Source organism: Entelurus aequoreus, linkage group LG16, assembly GCF_033978785.1.
Source record: "Entelurus aequoreus isolate RoL-2023_Sb linkage group LG16, RoL_Eaeq_v1.1, whole genome shotgun sequence".
NCBI lineage: Eukaryota > Metazoa > Chordata > Actinopteri > Syngnathiformes > Syngnathidae > Entelurus > Entelurus aequoreus.
In genome coordinates this window covers 53,461,113-53,478,346 of record NC_084746.1, presented here as the reverse complement: position 1 = coordinate 53,478,346, position 17,234 = coordinate 53,461,113, and the positions used below count along the sequence as shown (strand labels likewise).

At 38.8% G+C, this 17,234-nt stretch overlaps 1 protein-coding gene across 3 annotated transcripts in view; it reads right to left on the bottom strand.

Annotated features, from left to right (window-relative positions):
• The window catches only part of abca4b (ATP-binding cassette, sub-family A (ABC1), member 4b), a 106,142-nt gene that overhangs the window by 21,667 nt on the left and 67,241 nt on the right, over positions 1-17,234 (bottom strand). For 2 of the 3 annotated variants that reach the window (XM_062023340.1, XM_062023342.1), the window contains 12 exons: positions 16,832-16,889; positions 16,694-16,738; positions 16,388-16,560; positions 13,229-13,353; positions 11,053-11,151; positions 8,664-8,957; positions 7,279-7,311; positions 7,105-7,210; positions 6,958-7,032; positions 4,604-4,773; positions 4,353-4,530; positions 2,372-2,487 (listed from right to left, as the gene is read on the bottom strand). In XM_062023340.1, coding sequence (XP_061879324.1) covers positions 2,372-2,487; positions 4,353-4,530; positions 4,604-4,773; positions 6,958-7,032; positions 7,105-7,210; positions 7,279-7,311; positions 8,664-8,957; positions 11,053-11,151; positions 13,229-13,353; positions 16,388-16,560; positions 16,694-16,738; positions 16,832-16,889 — 1,472 coding nt within the window. The remainder of the gene's footprint in view (positions 1-2,371; positions 2,488-4,352; positions 4,531-4,603; positions 4,774-6,957; positions 7,033-7,104; positions 7,211-7,278; positions 7,312-8,663; positions 8,958-11,052; positions 11,152-13,228; positions 13,354-16,387; positions 16,561-16,693; positions 16,739-16,831; positions 16,890-17,234) is intronic. The other variant, XM_062023341.1, reaches the window with a different exon arrangement.

Here is a 17,234-nt window from a genome sequence, read left to right as displayed (position 1 = left end):
ACGATTTGGTGCATTTGCAAACAGCTACAATGATGTACAAAGCAAACTATAACTTGCTACCCAAACATGTACAACAATTCTTCTCAACAAAAGAGGAGAAATATAACCTTAGAGGAAAATCTCATTTAAAACATTTGTATGCACGTACAACACTTAAAACTAGACATGTCCGATAATATTGGACTGCCGATATTATCGGCCGATAAATTCTTGAAAATGTAATAACGGAAATTATCAGTATCGGTTTCAAAAAGTAAAATGTATGACTTTTTAAAACGCCGCTGTACGGAGTGGTACACGGATGTAGGGAGAAGTACAGAGCGCCAATAAACCTTCATCAGAATCAGAATAGTTTTATTGGCATTGTTTGAGAACGGGTTCACAAACTAGGAATTTTTCTTGGTGCAAACGTGCGACATAAAACACATATAACACATATTTGGTAATAAAAAGAGTTGTGACTGAGCTATCAGATAGACTTAGAAGGGATTCAAGGAGCTGCTGTTGGGAGTTATTGTTCATTTGCCTGATGGCCGAGGGGAAAACAGTGTTCAGGTGGCAGGAGGTGTGGGTCTGGATGGAGCGTAGTCTCCTGCCTGAGGGGAGAGGGGAGAATAGTGTGTGTCCAGGGTGAGAAGAGTCAGCTGTCATCCCACCCACACGCCTCCTGGTCCTGGAGGAGAACAAGTCCTGGAGGGATGGGAGCTTGCAGCCAATCACCTTCTCAGCAGCACGTACGATGCGCTGCAGTCTATTCTTATCCTGGACTGTGGCGCCGGGGAAGCACACTGTGATGGAGGAGGTCAGGATGGACTCTATGATGGCTGAGTAAAACTGCACCAGCATCTTAAGTTTCCTCAGCTGCCGCAGGAAGTACATCCTCTGCTGGGCCTTCTTGATGAGGGAGCTGATGGTCAGCTCCCACTTGAGGTCCTGGGTGATGGTGGTGCCCAAGAAACGGAAGGAGTCCACAATGGAGACGGGAGTGGGAGAGTCAATCAGGGTGAGGGGGGATGGTGGGGCTGTGACTTTCCTGAAGTCCATGATCATCTATATATATATATATATATATATATATATATATATATATATATATATATATATATATATATATATATATATATATATATATATATATATATATATATATATATATATATATATATATATATATATGTGTGTGTGTGTGTGTGGCTTTGTTTTAAAAATAGAAAAAGACCGTATAAATAAAACAGATGAAGTGAATGAATGACTTTATGAAGCCACTTTTTTTAATTATATAACTATCTTTATAATAATGTAATTAATCGAAGTATTTTGTCAGGCAATATTAGGTACATAATCATAGATCATGAATAATTGCTAATTTCTTTAATCACTTGACAGCTCTACCTAAAACATTGCCTGCACTGTTAAAAAGTGTTCTATGATTGCGACGGTTTGACCATGGAATAGACCAGTGTTTTTCAACCACTGTGCCGAGGATACAGTCTGGTGTACCGTGGGAGATGGTCTAATTTCACCTATTTGGGTTAAAAATATTTTTTGCACAGCAGTAATTATAGTCTGCAGATGATGTGTTGTTGTTGAGTGTCGGTGCTGTCTAGAGCTCGGCAGAGTGACCGTGTAATACTCTTCCATATCAGTAGGTGGCAGCCGGTAGCTAATTGCTTTGTAGATGTCAGAAACAGCGGGAGGCAGAGTGCAGGTAAAAATGTGTCTAATGCTTAAACCAAAAATAAACAAAAGGTGAGTGCCTCTAAGAAAAGGCATTGAAACTTAGGGAAGGCTATGCAGAACCAAACTAAAACTGAACTGGCTACAAAGTAAACAAAAACAGAATGCTGGACGACAGCAAAGACTTACTGTGGAGCAAAGACAATGTACATCTGAACATGACATGACATTTAACAATGTCCCCACAAAGAAGGATAAAAACAACTGAAATATTCTTGATTGCTAAAACAAAGTAGATGCGGGAAATATCGCTCAAAGGAAGACATGAAACTGCTACAGGAAAATACAGAAAAAAGAGAAAAAGCCACCAAAATAGGAGCGCAAGACAAGAACTAAAACACTACACACAGGAAAACAGCAAAAAAGTCCAAATAAGTCAGGGTGTGATGTGACAGGTGGTGACAGTACACCTACTTTGAGACAAGAGCTATATTGATGCATGCTTGGTTATGCTTTAAAGTCGTATCCAACAATTGCGACAACAACTTTTTACTGTCAACTGAATTCTGTTTTTTAATGATTTCTGCTAATTTCAACGCAAAAAATGTGCCTTGGCTCAAAAAAGGTTGAAAAACACTGTAATAGACCATGCGCTTTGCATTATCGTGTAAAAATAAAAAAAGTGCAGTCTTACCCGTAGAGCAGAAGCAGCGCTATGAGGGCGGGCAGATTGGACGGGGACGTGTAGCACTTTTTGTCAAACGCCATGAAGATGCCGACCACCAGGGCGGCACTGATGGAGTAGTTGACCTACATTCACACAATATGATGACAATCAGCCATCTCCATCCATAATAATACAAACCCCGTTTCCATATGAGCTGGTAAATGGTGTTAGATGTAAATATAAACGGAATACAATGATTTGCAAATCCTTTTCAAGCCATATTCAGTTGAATATGCTACAAAGACAACATATTTCATGTTCAAACTCATAAACGTTTTTTTTTTTTGTTGCAAATAATCATTAAGTTTATAATTTGATGGCAGCAACACGTGACAAAGAAGTTGTGAAAGGTGGCAATAAATACTGATAAAGTTGAGGAATGCTCATCAAACACTTATTTGGAACATCCCACAGGTGTGCAGGCTAATTGGGAACAGGTGGGTGCCATGATTGGCTATAAAAGTAGATTCCATGAAATGCTCAGTCATTCACAAACAAGGATGGGGCGAGGGTCACCACTTTGTCAACAAATGCCTGAGCAAATTGTTGAACAGTTTAAGAAAAACCTTTCTCAAGCAGCTATTGCAAGGAATTGAGGGATTTCACCATCTACGCTCCGTAATATCATCAAAGGGTTCAGAGAATGTGGAGAAATCACTGCAGGTAAGCAGCTAAGCCTGTGACCTTCCATCCCTCAGGCTGTACTGCATCAACAAGCCACATCAGTGTGTAAAGGATATCACCACATGGAACACTTCAGAAAGCCACTGTCAGTAACTACAGTTGGTCGCTACATCTGTAAGTGCAAGTTAAAACTCTCCTATGCAAGGCCAAAACCGTTTATCAACAACACCCAGAAACGCCGTCAGCTTCGCTGGGCCTGAGCTCATCTAAGATGGACTGATACAAAGTGGAAAAGTGTTCTGTGGTCTGATGAGTCCACATTTCAAATTGTTTTTGGAAACTGTGGATGTCGTGTCCTCCGGACCAAAGAGGAAAAGAACCATCCGGATTGTTCTAGGGTGAAAGTGTAAAAGGCAGCATGTGTGATGGTATGGGGGTGTATTAGTGGCCAAGACATGGGTAACTTACACATCTGTGAAGGCACCATTAATGCTGAAAGGTACATACAGCTTTTGGAGCAACATATGTTGCCATCCAAGCAACGTTACCATGGACGCCCCTGCTTATTTCAGCAAGACAATGCCAAGCCACGTGTTACATCAACGTGGCTTCATAGTAAAAGAGTGCGGGTACTAGACTGGCCTGCCTGTAGTCCAGACATTGAAAATGTGTGGCACCTGCAATGTGAGAAGGGAGACCCCCGGACTGTTGAACAACTTAAGCTGTACATCAAGCAAGAATGGGAAAAAATTCCACTTCAAAAATGTGTCTCCTCAATTCCCAAACCTTTACTAAGTGTTGTTAAAAGGAAAGGCCATGTAACACAGTGGTGAACATGCCCTTTCACAACTACTAAAAGTTTATAAATAAATAAATGATAAATGGGTTATACTTGTATAGCGCTTTTCTACCTTCAAGGTACTCAAAGCGCTTTGACACTATTTCCACATTCACACACACATTCACACACACATTCACACACACATTCACACACTGATGGCGGGAGTTGCCATGCAAGGCGCTAACCAGCAGCCATCAGGAGCAAGGGTGAAGTGTCTTGCCCAAGGACACAACGGACGTGACTAGGATGGTAGAAGGTGGGGATTGAACCCCAGTAACCAGCAACACTCCCATTGCTGGCACGGCCACTCTACCAACTTCGCCTCGCCGAGTTTGAACATGAAATATGTTGTCTTTGTAGCATATTCAACTGAATATGGCTTGAAAAGGATCATTGTATTCCGTTTATATTTACATCTAACACCATTTCCCAACTCAAATGGAAACGGGGTTTGTAATAATACCAGATGAAATATGTCCTCACCATGTCCCAGAAGAAGTTAGCCAGCCAGTAAATGAGCGGACTAACCCCGCTGACAAACTGCAGGTGTTTGGCTTTGGTCACACGCTCCTGGATGAGGTAGAGGACAAAGCTGGCAGGGACGAAGGACATGGCGAATATGACACAGATGGCCACCACCGCGTTCACCGACGTGGTCAGCCTGACAGACGATCAGAAGTCAGCGTTGTTAAGTCTAGCGGCTAAAGTGCGTGAAAAGTCTGCGAGCTACTTACACGGTGACCTCGGAGAGCTGCTCCTTGGTGAGGTTCAGCGGGTGGTTGATGGCGGTGATGCCGAACTCCACGGGCTTGGAGCTGGAAGGCAGGAAGGCCCGCAGGATGGCGTTGTTGGCCACGTTCATGAAGGACACCATGGCGTGCCAGCCTTTGTTGTTGTACCACACCTGAGAGGGCCGACCGCCACTTATGAGGGCAACGACCAATGTAGCATGGGGGCCATCTTTCTTTGTTACATGATTTACTCCAATAAAAACAACTATGCCTCAAATAATTGTCTCATGTTGTCCCCCGGGAAAGAATAGATTTTCCTGTGAAAAACTGGTGACTCTGTGGGCAGAATTTTACCGTAAAAATAATAGTGGTACTGTTTTTAGATTTACAGTAATTTGGTGTAAAAAAACACCATACATTTTAGAGTTAAATTCTGGCAATTTGTGAAATATATTTAATTAATATTAATAATAATCTACACTGTAAAAAATCATCTCTGGCAGCGTAGTGACCGGAATTTTACCGTAGAATTTTGTTTACATCAAATTACTTTCAATTGAAAAACGGGACCACTATTATTTTTTAGAGTAAAATGATGTCGACAGAGTTGCCAGACTTTTTTATTTTTCTTTAAATAATACAAATTCCGCTTTTGGGATTATGATTAATTTATCAATTATAATAACTAATACAACTAATACAATACATTAATAACAATATGATAATAAGTATTATTTAGTATTTTTATTTGTATTATATTTAATGCAAATTGCAATATTTTTTAATTAATGTATCATACTAATTATAATACCACAATAAAAAAAATGTGGGTAGATTTTACAGTAAAAAAAAAAACTGGCTGCTCAGTCGACATAATTTTACTTCAAAATAATAGTCATGACAGTAATTCGGTGTAAAAACTAAATTCTATGGTAAAATCCTGGTCACTATGCTGCCAGTTTTGTTTGTTTTTTACCATAAAATCTACAGACATAATTTTTTACAGTGTATATTATTATTGATATTACCTAAATACATTTCACACAATCAATTTATTTGTACTTTGTATTATTATTATTACCATTATTTGAATTAATGATCACTATTAGTTATTAGGGGGAAAATAGTTTATATTTTTGTTTCTGTGTATATTTATGTACACTTATTTTATAATAAGTATTATTTTGTATTTGTATTTGTATTATATTTATGCAAATTGCAATATTTTTTTAATTACTGTATCATACTAATTATAATACCACAATAAAAACATTGTAAGTAGATTTTACCTTAAAAAAAAGGCTGCTCAGTCGACAGAATCTTACTTTAAAATTAATAGTGGTACTGTTTTTTAATTGACAGGAATTCGGTGTAAACAACATTGTATGGTCAAATCTGGTCACTATGCTGCCAGTTTGTTTTTTTAACCATAAAATGTACAGACATAATTGTTCACAGTGTAGATTATTATTAATATTAATTAAATGTATTTCACATAATCAATTCATGTTAATTAATGTATCATACTAATTATAATACTACAATAAAAACATTGTAGGTAGATTTTACAGTAAAAAACTGGCTGCTCAGTCGACAGAATCTTACTTCAAAATTAATAGTGGTATCGTTTTTTAATTGACAGTAATTCGGTGTAAACAAAATTCTATGGTAACATTCTGGTCACTATGCTGCCAGTTTTTTTTTAACCAGAAAATGTACAGACATAATTTTTTTACAGTGTAGATTATTATTAATATTAATTAAATATATTTCACATAATTAATTCATCATACTAATTATAATACCACAATAAAAACAGTGTAGGTAGATTTTACAGTAAAAAAGTGGCTGCTCAGTCGACAGAATTTCACTTCAAAATTAATAGTGGTATCGTTTTTTAATTGACACTAATTCGGTGGAAACAAAATTCTATGGTAACATTCTGGTCACTATGCTGCCAGTTTGTTTTTTAAACATAAAATCTAGAGACATAAGCTTTTAATGTAATTAATAATTATTATAATTGTAATATAATAATTAATATAAATTAAATATATTTCACAAAATTTAAATAATTTGTACTTTTTATTATTACCATTATTTGAATTAATGATCACTATTTGTTATTAGGGGGAAAATAGTTCATATTTTTGTTTCTGTGTATATTTCCTTTTATTACGTAATATGATTTACTATAGAAGATACAATTAGACCAAAAAAAAAAAGGCCTTCCTTACAATTAATGCCTCACCCTAACCGATTCCTGGTACTCTCTGCAGTTGAGTAAATAAATGCCACTCGGTCCAACAATAAAAAAAACTAAACACTGTGGAGTAACCATGACGACAAATGCCTACCTTCACGTTATATTCACTCTCCATGTATCGTAAGAAAGGGCCGAGCTCCTTCAGCGCCGCTCGGGAAGACCGACCCTGCCAGAAAAGGACAAAGTTCATGACGTGGAGGACGTCAAACGTTGAGATTCCGCCAGAATGCTCGTTTACCGCCGTGATGTTGAGCATTTGTCCGAGTTGACGGAAAACGTTTTCGATGTCCTTGAGCTCCACGTCCGGGATGGGTAGCTGCCCTCCGACAGACAGGCCGCCGTATCTGAGGAAAGTGATGTCAGGAAGAGGCTGACCTGGTTGTTGTTGTTGTTGTGAGGAGGACAGACTTACCTTTGCTCGTTGACCCAATATTTGCTCTTCAAACTGCAGGAAAAACCAGACAGGTAAGTTTAGGGATGATGTTTGAAAAAGAAATTATCGACTTCGAGCCCATTATCGAATCCTCTTATCGAACCGATTCCTTATCGATTCTCTTATTGAATCCAGATAGGTTGTTGTATATGGAAAAAAACACAATATTTGGTTTAACAAAAGCTCACTTTTATTTTATAAGAAAAAACTAAAATAAAATAAATAACTAAATATTGACTGTTAACCCCCTAAAAAATAAAATAAATAAATATTGACTGTTGTTACCCAAAGTATATTAAGTGGGATTTTTCAGAAAAACAAATATATACAGTAACACAAAAACAACCTGTCTCTGTGATCACTATAGGTGTATAAATAATAATATAGTGTTAAATAAAATCAGTCCCTTGGGCACAAAACTGAAAATAATACAGCTCTCCAAAAAGTGCACTTCTGCTGCTATTGGAACATACTAACTACACACACAGGCAGACAGCTAACAAACAATCCAAGACGTCTAGTAAAGTTCCAAAGCAGATTAATCCATTTAGGCTCTTTATTGTTGTTGATCTTGCTTTGTCTTTTCCTATTTTTACTTTTGTCTTGCACTGGACTGTTATTTTTAATTTTTTTAAACTGAAATACACACAATGACAAATGTATAAGCTATGTGATTCAATTAACATACTGAAATGTAATACACAATATGTAAATATTAGCTTCACACAAATATACAGTACTATCATCAAACAAATACTTCCACGTGTTGAAACTATTTCAATGGTGGAAATATACGACTGGCAGCCATTTTAAGTCCTCAAAACATCCATTGAAACAGTGCACAAAAATCGTTTTTCAATAAACATCTTACTATTAAATTTAACCACTTTCCACTTTAATATTGAGTTATATAAAAAAGTTAAACAGTTTACTTACAGACTTATCTTTTCCAAGGCTTGTAAGAGCTAACACAACTTGTCTACTTCTCAATTGTCTCATGAACTGAACTAACATCGTCAACCCGGAAGTGCCCAAACTAATGACGCGTAGTATTTTCATATCGCCACAAGGTGTCAGTAAGAGTCTACAGTCAAATGGGCATCGTTCCCAGGGATTCGAATAAAGAACCAACTCTCTTTCTTTACTATAGTGGCCTCGATAACGAGAACCGGTTCTCAAAAAGGGATTAGAGTCCATGGAATCGGTTCTTTTCTTATCGAACAACCGGGAGAATCGGTTTCGAACATCATCCCTAGGTAAGTTACAAGTCAACGCCCTGTCCCTCTTCTGGCGGTTGCAAAACTTGCTGTGACATATTTCTATTTTCTCATTCCCACATCATTCTTGCGTTGCCGTGTGTTCACCTGGTTCTGATGAGACTCGGGTAGGTTTTGACCAGGAAGTCGGAGATGTTGCGGTCGGTCAGATCCAGCATGGTGTCCCCGGTGATTTCCCGTCTCTGCCGCGGGGGTAGACCCCCGGCCCCGGCGGGGCAGATGGGCATCATGGTCAGTTTCTTGCTGCTGCTGCAAAGGCAGGCGGGGGAGGGGTTTCTCTGGGTCCACTCGGGGCTCTGCAGGATGTTGCTGACCACGGCGGCCACGTCGGGGCGCTCCCAGTCGGACGCTTCGTCCTCGCCACCGATGCCGCAAGACAACCTGGGCGAGACAAAAAAAACAAAAAAACAACACACCGCAAATAGTGAAATCTATGTAAGATGAAATATGTCAAATAAGGGTGATATTTGCTTATTTTCTGTCTGATAAGATCATTCTTCTCACTAAGCAGATTTGATGTTAGAGTGTTTTACTTGTTTTAAGTGTTTTGGTCCTAAATGATGTCAGTAAGATATTACAGCTTGTTGCTGAGATTTGATGAGCTATATTGAGTAAAACATGCTTGAAACTAGAATATCAAGTGTTGTGTCATCAACACTCACAAGTAGAAAACTACTTTTTTAAAGTCATCATTTCTTATTTCAAGCATGAAAAAAAAAATCTTGATGCCGAGCGCATATCATTATGTCAAGATAATGGCACTAGCATTTACTTCATTTAAGAATATTTTTCAACATATTGAGCAAAAAGGTCTCTTTTTTTCTAGCAAGAAAAGTGCACTTGTTATTAGTGAGAATATACTTATTTTAAGCTATTTTGGGGTTCATTGAGGTTAGCTAATTTGACTTGTTTTGGAAAGTCTTGACAAGCCAAATTTTCTTGTTCTATTGGCAGATAATTTTGCTTGGTTCAAATAAAATACCCCTCATTTTTGTATTTTTTTTTCTTGTTTTTGAACACTGACTTTTGCAGTGCAGGAAGTTTGTTAAAGATAATCAACTAATAACTACACTGCAAAAAGTGAAATCTAAGTAAGATGAAATATGTCAAATAAGGGTGATATTTGCTTATTTTCTGTCTGATAAGATCATTCTTCTCACTAAGCAGATTTGATGTTAGAGTGTTTTATTTGTCTTTGTCAGGCTTGTCCCTGACAGTTTGGTTATGTTTTAGTTTTTCTTCTGTGTTTGTTTTTATTTCCTGCACCAAGCCTGCCATCTCTGCATCTTGGGGTTCATATTAGGCTGGAGCTGGAGTATTCTGTCACAAAGTGTCCGTGACGAACCCCAAGATGCAGAGATGGCAGGCTTGGTGCAGAAAATAAAAACAAACACAGAAGAAAAACTAAAACATAACCAAACTGTCAGGGACAAGCCTGACAGTTTTAAGTGTTTTGCTCCTAAATGATGTCAGTAAGATATTACAGCTTGTTGCTGAGATTTGATGAGCTATATTGAGTAAAACATGCTTGAAACTAGAATATCAACTGTTGTGTCATCAACACTCACAAGTAGAAAACTACTTTTTTAATTTAATCATTTCTTATTTCAAGCATGAAAAAAAAATCATGACTTTGACACAATTGTGTCTCATAATTAAAACAGATGACAGCCAAATGGACTTTGCTGTTTTATTTTCAATGAAACAAGAGAAAATACGTACTCATATAGTAGTACAGTTGGCACAGTACAGTAAACTGACAGTTAATATTTAAACATTTCACATGTGACATTTCTAACAATTTTGAACAGAAATAGTTCATGCACATTCAGGTGAATTCTTCAAAATTACAATAAAAAAAAATTTGGCTGGGGGCCGGGCTGTTTATATATGTATATATAAATATACACATATATATATATATATATTCCTTGCGTACTAATTGACTGAAAGAGCACGCACTTGGCGCGATGATGTCATGTTATCCATGGAAAAATGCATTTTTAGAGCATATGATTTGCCTGAGCGGCTAGGAGACCCCGAGAGTAACAAGCGCTTGCCTTGTTGCCTTCCCATTAAGAACAATAAATTAGTTTTTAGTATAAGTTTGCTGGTTTCAAGAAATGTAATGCCGAGCGCATATCATGATGTCAAGATAATGGCACTAGCATTTACTTCATCTAAGAATATTTTTCAACATATTGAGCAAAAAAGGTCTCAAATTGTTTTTTTCTACCAAGAAAAGTGCACTTGTTATTAGTAAGAATATACTTATTTGGAGGTATTTTGGGGTTCATTGAGGTTAGCTCATTTGACTTGTTTTGGAAAGTCTTGACAAGCCACATTTTCTTGTTCTATTGGCAGATAATTTTTCTTAGTTCAAGTAAAATACCCCTCATTTTTGTGTTTTTTTTTCTTATTTTTGAACACTGACTTTGTGCAGTGTAAGTACTGATCTAAAACTGATATCACTCACCCTAGGGGTTCCCCCTGCATGCAGCGGGTTCCGAGACCTGGTTTTGTGAGGAAGCGCTCAGTGAAGTGCCTCATTGTCGGGTCAGAAGGTCGTTCGTTGCTGCAATGAGAAGACACGAACCAGCTGAGGTCCATTGGAATATTCGCCACAATAATCATGCAGTGCTTCTCAAATAGTTGTCATGGAGACGGGGCGTGAGAGAAAATAATCGAAAGCCACTGCTCTAATCGGAGGACATGTAGTACACAGACTTTGATCCTGTACTAGAGGTCAAAAGTGGACGTACACTTGTAAAGAACATCATGTCATGGCTGTTTTGAGTTTCCAATCATTTCTACAAGTCTTATCTTTTTTGTGATGTAGTGATTGGAGCACATACTTGTTGGTGACAAAAAACATTCATGAAGTTTGCTTCTTTTATGAATTTATTATGGCTCTACTGAAAATGTGAGGGTCAAAAGTATACATACAGCAATGTTAATATTTGCTTACATGTCCCTTGGCAAGTTTACCTGCAATAAATCTACTCCCAAGTGGGCCGGACAGGTAAAATCACGGCACGATAACTTAAAAATAAAGACTACTTCAGATTGTTTTCCTTGTTTAAAAATAGAACAAGCACATTCTGCAATGTTACAAATCATAATGTTGTTGGGTTTTTCCTACACTTACATGTTGCGGTTAATAACAATCTTTATTTGTCGTTACTTATATTTTCTGAATAAATGATGTGATAATGTTCATCAGTCAACTCATTGGTGTTCATTTTCAATCTATCAAGATAAAAAAATATATCAAAAATCAAATTACAGGATGTTATTTATGTAGTTTGATCATTTTCCTCCACTGATGTACTGACATCATGTGGTTTATTTTGTACATATGTAGCATCATCTACAAAGACACTGTGAGTGGGCGTGGCCTGCGGACCTGCAGTGATGCGGGGTGTGCCGGGGCCAGCTCCGAGATCGGCGACAGGTGCCCACCTGGGCGCGTTTATCTGATCACCTGTCACTCTATAAAAGGGCAGCAGCCGGGAAGGAAGAGGTGGGAGGAGTTGGAGTTGATGGTCCAGAGAGAACACGAGCACGAGCACGAGCACGAGCACGAGCACGAGCACGAGCACGAGCACGAGCACGAGCAGTAGCACGAGCACGAGCACGAGCACGAGCACGAGCACGAGCACGAGCACGAGCACGAGCAGTAGCACGAGCACGAGCACGAGCACGAGCACGAGCACGAGCACGAGCACGAGCACGAGCAGTAGCACGAGCACGAGCACGAGCACGAGCACGAGCACGAGCACGAGCACGAGCACGAGCACGAGCACGAGCACGAGCACGAGCAGTAGCACGAGCACGAGCACGAGCACGAGCAGTAGCACGAGCACGAGCACCAGCACGAGCACGAGCACGAGCACAAGCACGAGAGCAAGACGGAGACGAGAGCGGATGGCTGAAAAGCAACCCGAGGAAGGAGACTGTCACGAGAGGCGATTGCTGAAAAGCAGAATGATAAGTTTATTGAAAAATAAACCAAATCACAAAACCGTCAAGCCTGTCATGTCCGTCCTTGGTGGTCCGAAGAACCCGGATGTGCAAGACCTCCACAGACACAAATAATTGCTATTGTGACATCCAGTGGACATATTTAGAACAGCAGTTTCTTTCATTCAAAAATTTCAGGTACATTTTTATACTTGGCAAACTCATTACGCGGGCCGGATAAAACCTTTTCACGGGCCTGATCCGGCCCTTGGGTGGTACGTTTGACACCCCTGATCTAGAATAAACTTACGGGGAGCAAAGAAAGCGATAAAGCAGCAGACCACTTGATGATGTAAAGATAGGGAGACACAGAAGTGATTACGTTGTAGCTATAAATAGTTTATCTGCGTTAGCGCTTATTATAACAATATCACTAATAGTTGGTTGATATTCAAGTGAGGAAATGTAAAAGGAGTATTGTTGGCGCTTTTTAAATGATTATTTATTGGATTTTTATGGGCGAAATAGTGGAGCTCCCATTGGCATTTATTCACATTGATTAAATATTTAGAATGCATTAAAAAAAAATTCATCCGTCGTTATGTCTTTCATAATGATTGAAAACAATAGGCTAAATTCCAAAAACAAGTGCAGTTCCCCTTTCAGGGAACAAACATGGGGTCTCTGACCTGAAGAAGGTAACCTGTGGTCCGTACATCCAGGGGGTCAAAGTGAGACTGGGGTACTCTCCGAATGGAGGAACGATGGTGGTGAAGATAAGTGCGATGAGGACAAAGCTGGCCGGGAGGACAATCTGAAAGACAGAACTACTTTTCAAGTTTCAGTCTAATGTAGTTTTTGGATTTGGTTCAAAATCCTTTTTGTAAATTGGATTCATGTATAACTCAAAAATGAGCATCGACATGATTACCCTAGGACAGATTTACAGTTTATATCCGGATTAGGAACCAGAGTCTGGATTAAAAAATCCAGATCCTTTTTTTAAATTACACTACTCAAAAAGTTGTCAAATTCTTAGCTTTAGGATTACCAAAGTACTGATCAAAAACACGATCAAAAAATGTATGATATACATCTAAATCTGCATCTGAATCATTTTTGTAATATGGACAAGTGTAACCCCAACATTGGCAATGGATTTTGATTAAAAGTAGTGAGGAGCCACATGACTACAAAGGTTAAATTAAAAGGCCAGAAAGAATAACTTTGGATTGATTGATTGATTGATTGAAACTTGTATTAGTAGATTGCACAGTACAGTACATATTCCGTACAATTGACCACTAAATGGTAACACCCAATTAAGTTTTTCAACTTGTTTAAGTCGGGGTCCACGTTAATCAATTCATGGTAAAAGTCCAATGTCAGAAGTGGGATTTGAACCCAGACCAGAATTCCCAAGCAGGGAAGGTGTGCCCTTGAGTCTGGCGCCTTAGACCACTCGGCCATCCTGACATCTGGATATGGATTTGGATAGTGATTAAACCAAACTTTAAGACCAATGTCTTAGAGAAATATATCGCTTTTGAATCAACACCAGCAGTTAATACTATGAACGATGTTTGTCACAAAACATAAATGATCATGCAAATATAAGTGTTTGTATATAATATATTATTGGTACAAATGTTTAACCAACACGTGTACAGGGATAATTCACAACTGTTTGTCTATGTCTTTACTGTCTATATATTTGAACAGTGTTTCTGCTGTGTACAAGGTGTGTTTATAATATGTTGTGTAAAGGAAATTTCACATTTCTATGAAGCTCAAGATCAGAGCCGATGTCTCCTGGTTTTATTACATCTTGTATTTGAGATTGTTTATAGCAGACCTGGGCATTTTGCGGCCCTCGGCCCTTTGTGCATCCCTGTCCGGCCCGCGTGAGGCCAATCATAAATTACAAAATACATTTAAAAAAGTATCTATGTCGAGTGTGCAATACAAGGGTGCTGCTTTTGTTTTGAAAAGCGTTATTTGTATTACTTCCGTGTGGACGTATGCTCGTGCGCGATTGTGAGTGAATGTGAACAGCGGCAATCACAAATTACAAAATAATTTTTAAAAAACATCTATGTCGTGCGTGCAATACAACTGTGCTGCTTTTATTTTGAAAAGTGTTATTTATGGATGTATGTCTGTGTGTAACCTGTGAGTAAAGGTGCACAGCGACAAGTGATGCCCGGTTACCCCCGAGATGTCAGCTCACGCTAAAAAAAAGAAAAGTTGATGAGGAATGCCGTGTTTTCAACAAGACATGGACTGCCAAGTATTTCTTTACAGAAATTAAAGGTAAAGCCGTGTGCTTAATTTGTTAATAAGTTTCGTAATTTCTCACAAAATCGCCAGAAAAAGTAAGGCGTTTTCTGAAGGAGAGTTTATTAAGGAGTGCTTATTGGACTCGGTTGCGCTGATATGCCCGGAGAAGAGGGGTGCATTTGAGAACGTGTCACTCTCCCGACGCACTGTGACGAGGCGGGTTGAGGCCATCGCTGGAAACTTGGAGCTTCAGCTGAAGAACAGAACGACTGTTTTTCGCTGGCTTTGGGTGAGAGCTGCGGTGTACGTGACACCGCCCAGCTGCTCATCTTCTTACGTGGGATAACTGCAGACTTTCAAATCGCGGAGGAGCTGGCAGCCATGCAGTCAATTAAAGAGACAACCACAGGTAATGACTTGTTCACATAGGTAAATGCGTGTTTGGACATGTTAGGACTGAAATGGGACAAGCTGGCAGGTGTGACAACAGATGGTTGTACAAATCTGACAGGGAAAAATGTTGGACTTTTATAGAGGATGCAGGATAAAGTGACAAAAATTAACCCTTTGCAGAAATTGACATTTTTGCATTGTATTATACATCATGTAAGACAGTGTTAAAAATAAAACCATCAAAAGCAATCTGCTTTTGTATAAAGTTAAGTTAGGTTAAATGAAATTATTATTATTATTATTATTATTATTTATCTTACGGTATATCAAAAATATTATTGAGTAAAATTTAATTGAAATATTGTTGATGTGGCCCTTCAGTAGTGCTCGGGTTGCTCATGCGGCCCCTGGTAAAAAGTAATTGCCCACCCCTGGTTTATAGGGTTAGGCGAAATAAGTGCTCAAGTTCAGCCTAAACGCTTTCGGTCTGTAAAATTGTCAATTTATGAATGAAAAACTGTTTGTTTATTTTGTTGACCACTGACCGAAGAAATAATAAAGTAAACTAACTAACTAAATCTGGTTGCCCTCCATCCATTTTCTACCGATTATTCAAATTTTGTAATTTGGACATTGAGCAGATTTAAATGATAAATGATAAATGGGTTATACTTGGAGAGCGCTTTTCTACCTGCAAGGTACTCAAAGCACTTTGACACTATTTCCACATTCACCCATTCACACACACATTCACACACACATTCACACACACATTCACACACTGATGGCGGGAGCTGCCATGCAAGGCGCTAACCAGCAGCCATCAGGAGCAAGGGTGAAGTGTCTTGCCCAAGGACACAACGGACGTGACTAGGATGGTAGAAGGTGGGGATTGATTTCAAATACATTTGGTGTGTAGTTTCGGGATTGCCCATGAACATGTCTAAGGGACAATCGAAATAAATCTAGTTTTAGATGGAATCAGGGTTTTGGATCTGGTTCTACGAATGTCTAACTCAAATAATTGAAGAATGTCTTTTGTTAAAATTCGGTGCTTAGCTTAAAAAGGATGCAAGAGGAAATGAAGTAACCAGATCATGATCTGGATTCCAATCCACGTCATATTTGCAGTTTACATCTGAAAAACATTAGGAACGGATGTGGTTTGTCAGCACCTGTGCCACAAAGTCTTTGCGGCTCCTGCTGGCGTGATGGAACCTCTTGACCAGCAGAGCGTGAAACTGCTTGAGGATCAGCGTCGGCCCTTTGACCTGGGTGGACCCCTTGCCGTCGCTGCAGTCCGACGCCGTGTGGATAACGGCGCTGGCTTGTGTGGCGTCATAGCGCTCTGCGGAAGGAGAAGCATTAAAAAACACGTTAGAAATCAAACGAGGCGCAGGGAGGAAGCGGAAAATTGATATATAAACAGCAACGGTGAGCAAGGCATCCCCCCCCCCCCCCCCCCCCCCTAAATGTCTGACCTTCATCTTCACATTCATTTTTTCTCCGCTGCAACATCCACTCTTCTACAGGCCAAAGGTCACAGGGATGTAGGGGAGAACACAGATGAGCACACATAAGTGGCTAACACGGGGGGAAAGGTAAGTGATGGTATTGACCTGCAGTGGTGGCGTTGGTTGCTGCTGCTTCGCCACTGGCTGTCACTTTTATGAATATCTGCAACATAAAAATGTATTTAAAAAAAGGGATAAAATATAATGTATCAGAAAAATTAATAATACATACAGTATATTATAGACAAATTAAATACTGTCGTACAAATACAAAAATATATTGTACACTGCAAAAAGTGAAATCTAAGTAAGATGAAATATGTCAAATAAGGCTGATATTTGCTTATTTTCTGTCTGATAAGATCATTCTTCTCACTAAGCAGATTTGATGTTAGAGTGTTTTACTTCTTTTAAGTGTCTAAATGATGTCAGTAAGATATTACAGCTTGTTGCTGAGATTTGATGAGCTATATTGAGTAAAACATGCTTGAAACTAGAATATCAACTG